The sequence below is a fragment of the Piliocolobus tephrosceles genome, unplaced genomic scaffold, assembly GCF_002776525.5.
Source record: "Piliocolobus tephrosceles isolate RC106 unplaced genomic scaffold, ASM277652v3 unscaffolded_32238, whole genome shotgun sequence".
Taxonomy (NCBI): Eukaryota; Metazoa; Chordata; class Mammalia; order Primates; family Cercopithecidae; genus Piliocolobus; species Piliocolobus tephrosceles.
The window spans coordinates 1900-15675 of NW_022315686.1; the positions used below are offsets into that span (position 1 = coordinate 1900).

General features: G+C 45.5%; 1 protein-coding gene and 1 long non-coding RNA gene across 4 annotated transcripts; both read left to right on the forward strand.

The window, feature by feature from the left end:
- Window positions 1–1284: 1284 nt before the first annotated feature.
- On the forward strand, window positions 1285–2862 carry LOC116418394 (signal-regulatory protein beta-1-like; the record flags this gene model as incomplete). The annotated part of the gene is made up of 2 exons (XM_031935084.1): window positions 1285–1645; window positions 2233–2862. Coding segments are annotated over 2 exons (717 nt in total), but the record flags the coding sequence as incomplete, so codon positions are not given.
- A 1795-nt stretch (window positions 2863–4657) lies between these two features.
- Window positions 4658–13510, forward strand: LOC111548098. Of its 3 annotated transcripts, none has more exons than XR_004228774.1 (4): window positions 4658–7233; window positions 7864–8134; window positions 11036–12969; window positions 13071–13324. It is a non-coding gene; the product is annotated as an uncharacterized LOC111548098 (long non-coding RNA). The 3 variants fall into 3 exon arrangements; XR_004228775.1 differs by having other exon boundaries at window positions 4667–7233; window positions 11036–11733; window positions 12739–13322; XR_004228776.1 differs by having other exon boundaries at window positions 4672–7233; window positions 11036–11218; window positions 11639–13510.
- Window positions 13511–13776: the final 266 nt, after the last annotated feature.

Below are 13776 nucleotides of genomic sequence, written 5' to 3' on the forward strand. Positions count from 1 at the left end.
TGTGTTTGCTTTCAGGGCCCAGAATAGGTTTCTGCCTGTTGGTGTGGCCTAGGTCTTTGTCTCTTGTAATTAATTAATGATGAAAAAATTAATCACCTTTGGCTTTCTTAGTACTCAGTGATCCTTGTTTTTGACCCAAACCTGATCTAACTGAAGATACAGATTCCAAAAACAAATTTCCTCTTTTCAAATGTAGGACTTGCAGCACATTAGAGCTACTAACAACAACAACAACAACGATGGTTAGGAAGGCCAAAGGAAAGAGCATTTATTGGAAAAATTAAGAGGTGCAATTTGAATACACTGAGTCAGCAAAACCCTGAATAGTGTCCTGTATGGAAACGCAGGAAAAGCTTTTTATAGGGGATTTTCACAAAAGGTTGTTTTTGGAAACAGTTCATTAGCTGGTCAAAAATCCTAAACTGCAAACTGTTCTCATTGGTTATTTAATTAAAGTACTCCGGGTGAGAGAGATCAAAATCCCATGGACCCTGGCTTCAATTGTTACCCAGGTCTACTGCAACATACTATGGCTTGACCTTTAGCAGGTGTCATTCCAATGCTCTTACAAACCGTGGGCTCTATGCTAAAGCTTTATCCTTAATTAATGCCTTTCATGTGACAGAATGAAATATTTGTGAAAAGAATAAAAATATGGAATGATTCATATTTGTATAATACCTAAAGAGAGGCCTCTGTGTATCTGTAAAGTCTGGGTTAAAGATAGATCCATCTTTAATTTCGAGAAGCATCTTCTGTGTTTGATCCAGAGCAAAACTGCTTCCATCGCCCCATTTAATCCTGGCGACATCCCAGGAAGTAGAAATGCCATCCTCCTGTTTCGCAGATGAGGAGCTGGATGTGCCAGACCACCCCTCTCCTGGGCTGAGCAGCCTGGTTGCAGCTCTCACGGCGGTGCCACTTTGCCATTGATTCCTGTATTGGCTTCTATAAATGCCCTCTCAGAGGTTGGTGAGCTCTCCGGGGGAGGCCAGCTAAGACCAGTTATTAACAAGGAGGGAGCCCAGTCAGTAATTTTGTTCCTATGCCCAGACCGGTGGAAGTCACCCTGTGTGGAGAGGACTGTGAACTCAGGCCTGGACTTCCCTGTGGGACCTGCCCCTACTCACTGTCTGACCATGGGCTGGTTCTCACCTCTCAGAGCTCTTGTGTCCTGATCTGTAAATTGAGAAAAGGAGACTAGCTTCCTGACATTATTAGAAAGGTTAAAAACTAACATCTCAGAAGGTTCTTAATATGTCACACGCTTATTGTCAGTGATGGTCATCTCAGTCATGTCTCCTGATTATCGATGCTCCTTTTGTAACCAAACCCTCTGTCCTCGTGGTATCGGGCCCCACAGTGAGGGCCACACCTGGGCACACAGTGAGCTTCACCTGCGAGTCCCACGGCTTCTCCCCCAAAGATATCACCCTGAAATGGTTCAAAAATGAGAACGAGCTCTCAGACTTCCAGACCAACGTGGACCCCGCAGGAGAGAGCGTGTCCTACAGCATCCGCAGCACAGCCAGGGTGGTGCTGATCCCCAAGGACATTTTCTCTCAAGTCATCTGTGAGATGGCCCAGGTCACCTTGCAGAGGGACCTTCTTCGTGGGACTGCCAACTTGTCTGAGGCCATCCGAGGTAGAGGACCCTCACACCCAGCCCAAGCCCACACTTGGCTGCCAAGCCCACTCCTCATTCCCCAGGCTATTGCTCCAGAGCTTGAATGGCCTGGAATCGAATCCCTGACGATGCCGCCTACCTGCCATGCACCTAGGTGTGCTGGTCACTTACCATCATTTAAATGGCAGCTGTCAGGGAGCCAGCAACCACGTGCCAAGCTCTATGCTAGAGAGTTTCATTTATTTCACCAAGAGCAACTACAATTAGTGAGCACCTACTAAGAGCCAAATCAATATGTGGTTGGTGATTTCACTGATTTTGCTACAGTTCTTACCTTCCAACTGTATGCCAGGGGTTGTGCTTGTAGATTTCACTCATTCTTAGCCTAGTAGGAACTACCAGTCCTTCAGCACCTGCTGTGTGCCAGGCACTGTGCTTAGTAATTTCATTCATATGCAAAGAGCACCCTCATGTCTGAGCACGTGCTGCCTGCCTAGCACTGTCCTGGTGAGGCCCTCACCATGGTGGTGGGAGCTATGTTATGCAGCCCTCCCTGTGATCTGTCTGTGCCACAAGGTCACAGCTTCTGCCCTGTGCTGTTTCAGTTCCACCCACCTTGGAGGTTACTCAACAGCCCATGAGGGCAGAGAACCAGGCAAACGTCACCTGCCAGGTGAGCAACTTCTACCCCCAGAGACTCCTGCTGACCTGGTTGGAGAATGGAAATGTGTCCCAGACAGAAACAGCTTCGACCCTCACAGAGAACAAGGATGGTACCTACAACTGGACGAGCTGGCTCCTGGTGAACACCTGTGCCCACAGGGATGGTGTGGTGCTCACCTGCCAGGTGGAGCATGATGGACAGCAAGTGGTCAGCAAAAGTCATACCCTGGAGATATCAGTGCACCAGAAGGAGCAGGGCTCACATTTCACCCATGACGCAGTTACTTCCCATTTTTAAATTTTGTCTTTTTCTTTAATGTTAAAAGCAATATTCATGCTTGTCATAAAATAAGCTGGAAGTCTATAAATATAAAGTAAAATTTTAAGGTCAGCTTCATGCTCCCAAATCCTACACTCCACAGGTCACCACTACTTAGAAGGTTCAAGGTAGCAATTGGCAATTTGCAAACACCCTTAAGACCCATCTACAAGGAGAAACTGTGCGTCAAGAGTTTGATGCACAACTTAATTGATCTTTCAGCGTAAATATACATTAAAGGAAAAAGGAGAGAGGGACGCGATGCATTTGTCTATGAAGTTCTGTGTCTCACCTTCTTCTGCATGTCTCATCAGTGCACCACCTTCCCCTTCACACTTTGTAACCTCTACCTTGTCTCTGTTCTATTCTAAACTTTTCCATCCGCATCTGTGACCTCACCCAGCAGTCTCCGGCATCTGCTGGAGAAAGACAAGTGAAGTTGAAGCCTGGAGCAGGCCCCCAGGTAACCTGGTCACAGCACAGGCCTCTTCTGTGTTCTGGTGGTGAGATTTGACCAACAATAATCCCAGCCACTCTGCACATGGACCATGTGCAAATTCCTGTTCATCTCTCATCTCCTTTCCTGCTTCAAACACCCAGTGACTTTGGAGTTTTACCAAAGGGGAAACCAGGACTCAGGAAGTAATGAGGGATGATGTTGAAGACTTCTGGCCATTACATCAGGTTATTGGTCCAAACTAGTGATGGTAAATCTAGTCCCTGAGGACAGGCTCACTACCAGGCTATAATGTGAATTTGTGCTTATTAGAGAAACTCTCTCCTTCTGCTGGGCTTTGTCCCAACGACCCGAATTTGGCCAGTGTTTACCCTCTCTATAACCAAAATATGTCTTATTTCCCTCTCATATAATACCAGGAGGGGTCCCTCTCCTCCAGTCGAATGACAATCTTTGAGTGCTTTGACCCAAATATCTCCTCCCACATCTCAGGGTCCCACAACTTCCCTATCAGGGCCCAACCCCAGCAAAGAAGCCACTGAAGCTGAGATTCATCCTCCTTTGTGATTCTGCTACTCTTCCAATGATGGCCGGGGCCCAATCTTCTATTCTTTCTGCCCTGAGGCGCCAGAAAATAAGAATAAGGACTCAGGTTCCTTCCAAAACACCCTGTGATGTTTGCATCATCTCCTGGGTCAGTGCTGAGTCACTGATTTGTTCATGTCTCTGCCTGCTGGAAGAGTAAAGACAGGACATAGAAGACAAACAATGTCCCCAATCATCAGAGATGTGTGGAAGGTGCATAGTCACGTCCGCTGAAAACTTGCTCACGCATGCACCTGCAGTTGCACATTGAGTGATCATGTGATCAAGGACATTTTTCACAAAACCAATGTCATTGTCTAATTAAATTTTAAGCATTTAAACTACTGTTTCATAAAGTTATTAAAATAATTTCCTCATGTCATCTAAAATGGAGCATGCGTTCAAATTTTACCAAAATTTTTAAGATCAGTTTTCACTGTGTATTAAATTTGGTTTTAATTTACCTTTAAATGTTTGTGTTTTCCTATGAAAGATGTGGGCTTCAGGAATATTTTTGGATGTTTTATAATCATAGATTCAATGTCGTTAATAGTTTAGGGGTATTCACATTTTTTGTTTCCTATTGAGTGAGTTCTGGTAAGTTGTGTTTTGAATAATTTTTGGTCCGTTTTATCTAAGTTGTCACATTTATGTGTGTAGAGTTGTTCACAGTATCCTCTTATAACGCTTTTGGTGTCTGCAGGGTCTGCAATAGTATCCCACATCTCATCCTGATACTGAAAATGTGCCATTTCTCTTTTCTTTTTCATCAGTCATGCTAGAGTTTTTCCCATTTTATTGGTGTATTCAAAAGATCCACTCTGTTTCAGTGGGTTTTTGTATTGTTTTTGTGTTTTCAGATTTTTCAGTTTCATTGATTATCTGCTCTCTTCTCTCTCTTTTTTTTTTTTTTTTTTTTTTAAATTACTATCACCTGCGTGCTTTGGGTTTACTTTGCCCTACTTTTTGTAGTTTCTTGAAGTGGGGTTTATATTTATTGACTTGAGACTTCCTCTTTTCTATGTCCTCCCTTCATGACTTTCTGTGGCTGGAGGCTGGTGTCTGGGGGTAGAGTCCCCGGTGTCTGGCTGCTGGGCTGTTCCTCAGTCCTCAGGTTCTTAACCTTGCTCTTCCACCTTGGAAGTTCTCCTATGCCTGTTCCTCATGATATTTCTCGGGTTCACAGTTGTACTTCTTAAGGAGGCACAGGATGAGATGATTCTGTACCATCTGGACAAGGTTGAATCTTTTCTTAGACTTTGATCGACCCACTGGTACTCAGACCAGGGCTGCCATTTTTGGATTCTTTCAGTGTGTCTGACATAGCATCCTGGCTCATATGCTAAGTCTGGAAATGCATTTTAGGTTGTCTAGGCTGGCAGGCAAACTGCAGGATGCCTTCTATGATGTGCTGCATCAGTGACGTGGGAGCCTAGTAAGAGACTGTGCACTAGGGTTAGGTGAGAGTTCCCTTTTGACTCACAGTCACTTTGTAGTTTGGCCTTCTCTCTTCAAGTAATATTTACAGCTTGGATTGTGTAGAGTTTACTTTTCCTTTGTTGTTTCTTCTTTTGGCTTGGGGAGGATATTTGTAGAGACAAGCAGCTGTGCTAATGCAACTGTCCCCAGCAACTCCGAAGTTAGCTGACAATCTTTGAGTGCTTTGACCCAAATGTCTCCTCCCACATCTCAGGGTCCCACAACTTCCCCATCAGGGCCCTACCCTAGCATAGCAGCCATTGAAACTGAGATCATCCTCCATTATGATTCTGCTACTCTTCTATGATGCCCAGGACCCAATCCTCTATTCCTTCTGCCCTGTGGCTCCAAAAAATAAGAATCTACAGTGCTGCCAAGAAGTTCTCTGGCTTCCACACTGAACCTTAACTGATGGTGAATCACTCTTACCTTCTCATTGTCTTTCTCACAAGGATTGATGCCCAGCAACAGCTGACACCTTAGTTCTTATAATTACCATTTCCTAATCAGTTTTCACAAGACTGATGGCAAGGAATTTCCTTCCCATGGTTACACTATCCCAGTTTACTGCCAGTGAAAATGTTATCAATTGCAACACAACAGCAAGTCAGGGCTGGTCCAGCTCCACTCACCACCAGCCCTGGGGTCCTCATTACCAGCTGATGAGTAATCAAATTGCACACACACTTATATTTTACAGTCTGCTTTCCAAACCACTTCCCAAGGTCAGTTTCTCTGAGAGGCCAACTGGGGATGGATAAAGGAATGCAGGAAGCATCCTAGAATGCTATCAGAGTCAACATGCCTCAGGGAATGAGGAGGCAGGAGTGTAGGAGGAGGGAGGTGCTGAGCCACAGTGCAGGCAGGACAAATACAGAGCTGCTCCTGCAGAGAGGCCAAAGGCTGGAGGGTCCTGTAGAGTTCTTTTAAATTGAAGGGAGGGGCTGCCCTTCATATTCCCAATACAGGCTATCTCTCATGTGCGCTGCCCTCTAGAAGGAGTAAACTTGGGCAATGCAACTCTCCTTAAGGGACAGAAAGCCCCAGAGAGCCACCCAGCTGAGAACTGCCGGCTTGTAACACTCCAGCAGTCACAGTTGCTGAGGTCTCCATTTCTCGCTTAAGGACCCACCAGCACCATTTTTTTATATATATAAAAAAATTAATACCTTTATTTGTTGCTTTTAACATCCAAATCCCTTTACTTAAAAAATGCAAACAGTCCAAACATGTGCTTCTGTAGATCTGACTCTCTGTGCCCAACAGAAAGATTTCAGATGACACCTGCACTGGAGTTGAGGTGGGATAGATGATGTCTGAGGCCCTCCCAAGCATGATACCCATTCCCTGACTCACCAGGGAATTTCCCAGCCAGCAGGTTTCATTGGGTCTTGTCCCTGGAGGGCTCCCTGAGATCATGAGAATATGGAGTCATCCCCATACCGCTGAGGCTAAGAAGGGCAGCGTGCAACTCTGTCACTCTGAATCCATCCTCACACCACCTGCCCACCCTTTCCTAATCATTCTTATGACCCTGGGGTGTTGGACTGGTCTTGGACTCACGAGTCACCCTTGGGGACATAATGATGGGCTCCCCTAGGTTTGGATCCCACTAATCTCCTGGCACTCCCTAAACTCTCTGGCCTCAGTTTCCCCATCAGAATGGAATAATAATCCCTGCCCCACAGGCTTGTGAGGATCAAGTGAGGAACCCAGTTGCCATACATATGAACACCTGAGTATACACTCTTTCCACCTTTTCCCTCCAGGAGGATAAGCTGACAGCCTGGGACAGGGTGAGTAAGAATGAGGAGCCACTTTCCCTGGCCTTTGCTTTTGGCTAGAGTCTGGGAAGCCAGAGCAGGATGCAAGTTCAAAAGCTTCAGAGCATTTTGGGCCCAGGTAGCCTCAGATGGGGTAAGTGGAGGCCCCTGAGACGAGCTCCCAGGTGGCCCCTCTCATGGCTCCTCCTCTTCCCTGATTTCCAGGCCTGGCACTGGCTCCTACTGCTCCACTCCTCATAGCTCTCCTCCTGGGCCCCAAGGTGCTACTGGTGGTTGGTATCTCTGCCGTCTACATCTGCTGGAAACAGAAGGCCTGACTGTAAGTGTGGGAGAGGGAGGACTGACCAAGGGCTGCCCAGAAGGGCCAGGCCAGCAGGAGAGCCCAGCTCACTTGCCATGCAGCTTCAGGGTCAGTGGAGTTTACAGAAGGTGACAGGGCTCCCTCAGGATACTCAGGAGTCTCAGGGAACCCTGTATGGGGCTCCCAACCCCAAAGGTGTGCAGGAGGTGAGATGTCTCAAGGGTGTTACAAGAGGTGGGATGCTCAAGGGGGTTCAAAGGTATCCCCAGTGCCCTAGGAGCCCCATGGAGGAGGTGGACAGAGGGGTCTAAGCGAGGGACAACTGAGTGGGTGGTCCCTTCCAGGCCACTGCTGGGACTCCAGGGGGTCAAAGGACTCCCCACTGTAGAGTAATGTTGAAAAAGCCCTGATGGGTTGCTCTGAGGGCTGCTCTTGCTCTGACCCTCTGTGTGCCTGAGTGGAAGGGAGGGAGGAGGGAGCATCAGGACTTGGGAGGAGGGCTAAGCTGGCAGAGTCCTATCTCAGGCCTGCCTGTCCACCTACAACAGGCATCCCAAGAGGATACCAGCACCAGGGACATATCAGGCTCTCAGGAAACATTTCTTGAATGATGAGCAGATGACTAAATGTGGATGTGTTTTCCCACAGTTCCTTCCTTCCTCCCCTGCCATGTGGGACCCTCAGTTTCTGCTGCCTTTTTCCTTACTTGAGAGGCTCACCCTGAGAGAAGCAGCCAGCAAGAACCTTCTCTAGACTCAGCTCCAAACGCCTCCAATCCCAGGACATCTGCCTGCCCACAGGCTCCCGTTGCTCCTTCACAAGACCATGATGCCCCAGAGCAGGGTCTCCATTAATGGAGACCTGAGCAGGGGCCATGGGATTGGGCTCTGGGCACTGACTCACGGCACCTGCCTAAAATGTGAGAAACACACCCAATCTAAACGCACCAGGACTCCTCCTATCCATCACCTTTGGACTGGCCATAAACCATAGACTCTTTCCAGGCTCTCAAGAGTTATCCCATCTTCCGGATTCCTGCCCACTCCAACTCCCCAGCCTTGTTGAGGTTCTCTGTTGCCTCCTGAATACACATGAATCCTTATACTGTTTTTAAGAAAGAAAAAAATGATTCTCCTTTCTCTTTGTCCAAGCGTCCTTCCCCTCACACCCAAAGAGAAAGAAGCTCTCTCTTCTCTCTCTGTGATGGGGACAGTATTTCTTCTAGCATCCTGCAGTCTTCCCAGCCCTGCTGCTCATGGTAGAAATGCTGCCACAGTCCAACATCGAGGAGTCCTCCTTGACTTCCCTTTACACCTCGTATTCAGCTCTGCCCCAAAATGCTTATGTCCACTTATGTGAGATGGTAAATGTTTAACAACGGACTTCGTGAAAGGGAAAAACCAAAACCTGTTCTGTAGTGCTTGCCAATTTCTGTAGTGCAACAGCTCCCAACGTGGCCAGTTTCAAGCTACCAACAGTTAAACAACCAGATTGCAAAATTTCTGAAATTTAAAAATTGCTTTTCAGCTCCAGTCCAAGCCTACTGCTGGACACCTCTGAGTTACATTCCTAATTTGCACACTTCTCATCTCCACCACCAGTCCCTGTGGGGACCACTCCTCTGGCTTTCATTTTTCAGCCACAGTGATTCTTTGGAAAAGTCACATCATATCACTTCTCTGCTTCTTTCCCAACACAGGTGCATGGCTCCCACTCTCCCTCCTTCAAGTCTCTGCTCATTGTCACTTTATTAAAGGCACCTCGTGTAAACGACCCTGTAGAAAATATCATTTCTTTTCTCTATCCCGGCATTCCAATTTCTCTAATCCTAATTCATTTTTAGCCCTTATTTCCATAAGTATTATGCTGTATACAGGCACCCCTCACTTTTCATGTAGGTGCAGGATTGCAAAAATGACTGTGCAACCTGAAACCCAGGAAAGTAGTATCCATATCCAATCAGAAAAACAATGATCATTCTGTGCCTTTACCATTTTCTGTCAAAATGTTAGAAATTCACACTCCCAGTTAGAAATGCAGAGGACAATGAAAATATAATGAAATAAATATTTATTTGTGCACTGCAATTCAAACTATTAGAAACATTGAGAGTTCAAGTGTCGTTTCTTTATAAAAATGTATCAAGAGTAGTTGGAAGAGTGCTTGCCCTTTTCTTGTATATTTCTGATATGGAATGATATGGTTTGTCTCTGTGTTCCCACCCAAATCTCATCTGGAATTATAATCTGCGTGTGTTGTGGGAAGAGCCTGGTAGGAGGTAACCGAATCATGCGGTCAGACTTCCCCGTTGCTGTTCTTGTGATAGTGGGTTCTCGTGAGATCTCAGTGCATTCTCAAGAGATCTGGTTTTTTGAAGTGTGTGGCATTTTCCCTTTCGCTCTCTCTCTCTGTCTCTCTCCTGCCACCATATGGAGAAACTCCCTGCTTCCTTTTCTCCTTCCACCATGATTGTAAGTTTCCTGAGGCCTCCCAGTCATGCTTTCTGTTAAGCATGTGGAACTGTGAGTCCATGAAACATTGAAGTTGAAAGTGACAATTTACAGTATCTGTTGGAAGAAACTTCTAAGCAGCAAAGCATTCCAAAAGCGAGCTGGCTGCTTCTAACAGCCTAATTCATACATGTAAGCACAGAAATGACTTGAAACCCGAGAGGAATTCAAGCAGGCTGTGAAAATAGCATAAGTAAAAAGAAGCCTAATGCTAATATCCAAAACAATGGGAAAAGGCTTTAAAGGCATTTCAGAGACCCTCTCATTATAGGCACAGGGGCTTAGAACAGAATGCTTTTTGGGCCTTGCCTAGGACCCGCTGCCCTGTGCAGCTTTGGGACATGGCTCACTGCATCCTATTCACTCCAGCTCCAGCCTTGGCTCAAAGGGGCTCCAGTATATCTTGGGCTGTGGCTTCAGAGAGTGCCAACCATGAGCCCTGGTGGCTCCGTGTGGTGTTAAGCCTGCAGATATGCAGAGTACTAGAGTTGAGGCTTGGAAACCTCTGCCTAGATGTCAGAGAATATATGGAAAAGCCTAGATATCCAGGCAAAAGCCTGCAACAGGAGTGATTGTATTTTGCAATATTATAAGGACATAATATTTGAAAGTGGGCAGGAGAAAATGTTGGAGGTAGCACCTGGTGGGAGATGACTGGGTCTTTGGGTCACATTTCCCTATTGGTTTTGTTCTCCTGATACTGAGTGAGTTCTTATGATATCTGTTTGTTTAAAAGTGTGTGGCACCTCTTCACTCTCTCTTTCCCTCCTGCTCTAGCCATATACCATATGCCCACTTCCCCTTCACCTTCTGCCATTTTTGTAAGTTTCCTGAGACCTCCAAGAAGCTGATACCATTATTATGCCTCCTGTAAAGCCTCTAGAACCATGAGCCAATTAAACCTCTTTTCTTTATCAATTATCCAGTCTCAGGTATTTTATTATAATAATTATAGCAAGAACGGATTAATTCATCAACCTATTTATTTTTTAAACAACTTAGCACTAATTGTACTTTTTCAAAATTATCTGTTTTGTTACTTTTCTCAGATACCTGTTGTTACTTCATGCCTACCTATTCTTGTTTCATACATGACTGATGTTGTTTCATGAATTTACATTCCTTTTGTTATGTCTATATGGTTACTAAATATGCTAATGTTAAAAACCCCTTCATATTATTTTCTGAGATATTAGTCTCATTGCTGTTTTTGTTTTTGAGTTATTGTTCTTGAATTTATCATTTATCTTTCATGATGCCACTCTTGACCACTTGTTTAGTGATTACTCCTTTTACTGTCATCTTTCCAGGAATAATACCCTGAGTGATCATGTGTTGTCAGCACTTTGTGGAACATGGCACCTATCCCAACATTGCTGTGGAGGCTGCTCCTAATTGAGATTATGGCTTCTTCTCTGCTTCCTTCCTGAGAGATGTCTCTCCCTTCTTATGAGAGGTGTCATAGTACAACCATTAACAGTGAAGGCCGTGGAGTATGACAACCTGTGTTCTAATTCTAAAAGCTGGGTGATGTTGAGCAAATTTATTATTGCCTATGTGCCTCAAGTTTCCTCACCGGTAAAAGAAAGTTAATGGTAGTGCTAATCTCATGGGGTCAGAGTGAGGAATTAATGAGGTAACTGACATGAAATGCTTATTACAGTAACTGGAGCACAGGACATCTGCAATAAACAATAGCTGCTACTACTCTTCATGTCATATAGAGACTAGTTGCTTGTTTTAAAGTGTAATTTGACATCGATTACCATGATTTTATTATTTTTATATTCACTTCTGTGGGTGTGGAACAGGAGGTGATGATTTCACCCTCTCCGCATCTGCCACATTGAAAAAGAAATTTGGATGGAAATGTAATGACGTTTAAATTTTCATTTGACAACTACTCGTGATAGGTGAAGGACCGTAAACCCAGCCTGGGAGAGAGAGATTTCCAGACAAGTCTTTCCTAGTCATAGATGAAGGAGGAGAAAACATTTCTCCTAACAAGGTAATTTTTCTAAAGCACAAGCATATCAGGGAAACAGTGAACTCTTCCTGTACACAAATATAATTATAGCCACAATTTTTTGGTTACAATTAAATATGAATCAGGCCTTGTGTATGGTTTATATTACTCTTACCATATCACTACAAGGTGCATGTTATAACATACATGTACACATATTTAAATTAGGGCTTAGAGAAGTCAAGTGTCTTGTTGAAAGTCACACAGCTGGAGATTGTAAGAAAAGTAATTCATCTACAGATGGACAAGAAACAGGGTGAAGAGGATCCAGAGGGAGCAACTGATCTCAGAGTGGCAGGGGTAGTCCAAGTACACCATATAAGCTGGGTCCCAGAAGTCCTGGGAAGCTGGGGGAAGGCCACTGGTGGGAAACTCAGCATGCAGTAGGAATCCATATAAAAGCAATATTTTGAGTTCCTCTCTTCACCTGGCACCATGAGTATCAATAATGACCTACTGAGTCTCAGGCATGTATAGTCATTACCTCCTTTGAAGTCCACTAAAACATGGCAGTGAGACTTATTATCCCAAGGTTAGAAGGCAAAACTGAACCTAGGAAGGCCCAGTAACTTCACCAACTCCTTAGCACACCCTTAGTCAGGGTATTTATTCTCCCGCCCTCCTCAGTTCCCATCTGAACACAGTGATGAATGGAATAGGTGTTCTGTGTACAGAGCAAAGAGTATTGAAATTGATGTGACTGCCCCAGGAATCTGCCCTCCATATTCTCCCCCATAATAAGCCTATACCCTCTCCATAACCCATAATCCCTACCTCACCCCACAAAACAGATCCTTATTACCCTAAGCCCACTTCCTTTCCTGGAAGAAGTCAGGAAGTAATTCCTTCTTCTGGGTACAGGCACATGAAAGTGCTAAGGTCCACATGAAACTAAACTTGGGCAAAGTTTTGCCAGTTATATTGATAAAAGTTTGGAATGGGGAACCATTTCAAGAGCAGACCTGATTCTTCTCCAACACTGAGCAGGTCCTGTGATCCCTCCTCCTGTCTCCAAATGAGTAGCATGTGGTTGAAGCTGGTGCAGAATGAGACCACAAGCCAACCACATCCTGGGGTCTTGAGATGGAGAGTTTAGGAAAGATTTCATAACCACAAGTCCTTCTTGGCTGAAGAGCACCAAATGGCAAATCATCAAGAAGACATAAAGATGGGATGAGGAGCCATGTGGAAGGAAGTCAGACCCCAAGTGGGAAGGAGGTATTATCTCTGCTAAGCCTGTCTGATTCTCCTGAAATGGAGGTGAGTAACTGCTTGCATTGTAGCTGCTTGCTGTGCCTTTTTTCTATTTCACAACCCAGAAGCACGTTACTGCCTCGCTCCATCACAGCCACTTCCTCTTGAACCGAGGGAGGCAAGGCTTGTCTTCTCTCCTCAGAGGCGAGCCTGCGATCTTCCCAGTACAGAAGTTTGGACAGAGCAGGCTCCTAAGGTCTCCAGAATGCCCATCCCAGCCTCCTGGCCCCACCTTCCTGGTCCTTTCCTGCTGATGAATCTACTGTTGGGGGGACTAACAGGTGAGCATTGCTTTGGATTAAAATGCTTTTTCCCTGCCCATTGAGCCATGGCCTGCCCCTGGACTTCCAGGGATTCCAGACAATGACAAGTGCTGCCAAGAAAGGCCAAGGATTAGGCCTTGATTGAGAGCAGAAAATCAGGGGGCTGAGCACTTTCTCTGTGGATCTGCAGCTGGCTACCAGAGGCATTGAACCACAGGATGATTCAACCACCACTACAACAATTACTTACATTTTGATATTTCAATTGACAAAGCAGAGAAGAATCATTATTTAAATGCTTACCAGTGCTGAGGCCCTAGGGTCAAGCAACATTCCCAAGGCCACAGACTGAGCTCAGAGGCACCCTAACAGGGTTATGTGGCTCCAAGCCCAGCCCTCTCTCTTTACCACTGTGAGGAGGTGAAGTCTGTCATGGTGCTCACTTGAGATGGCCCGTGGTGCAGTGTGTCCTGGGAATGTTCAGCCACGGTTCTACCTAAGGGTGCTC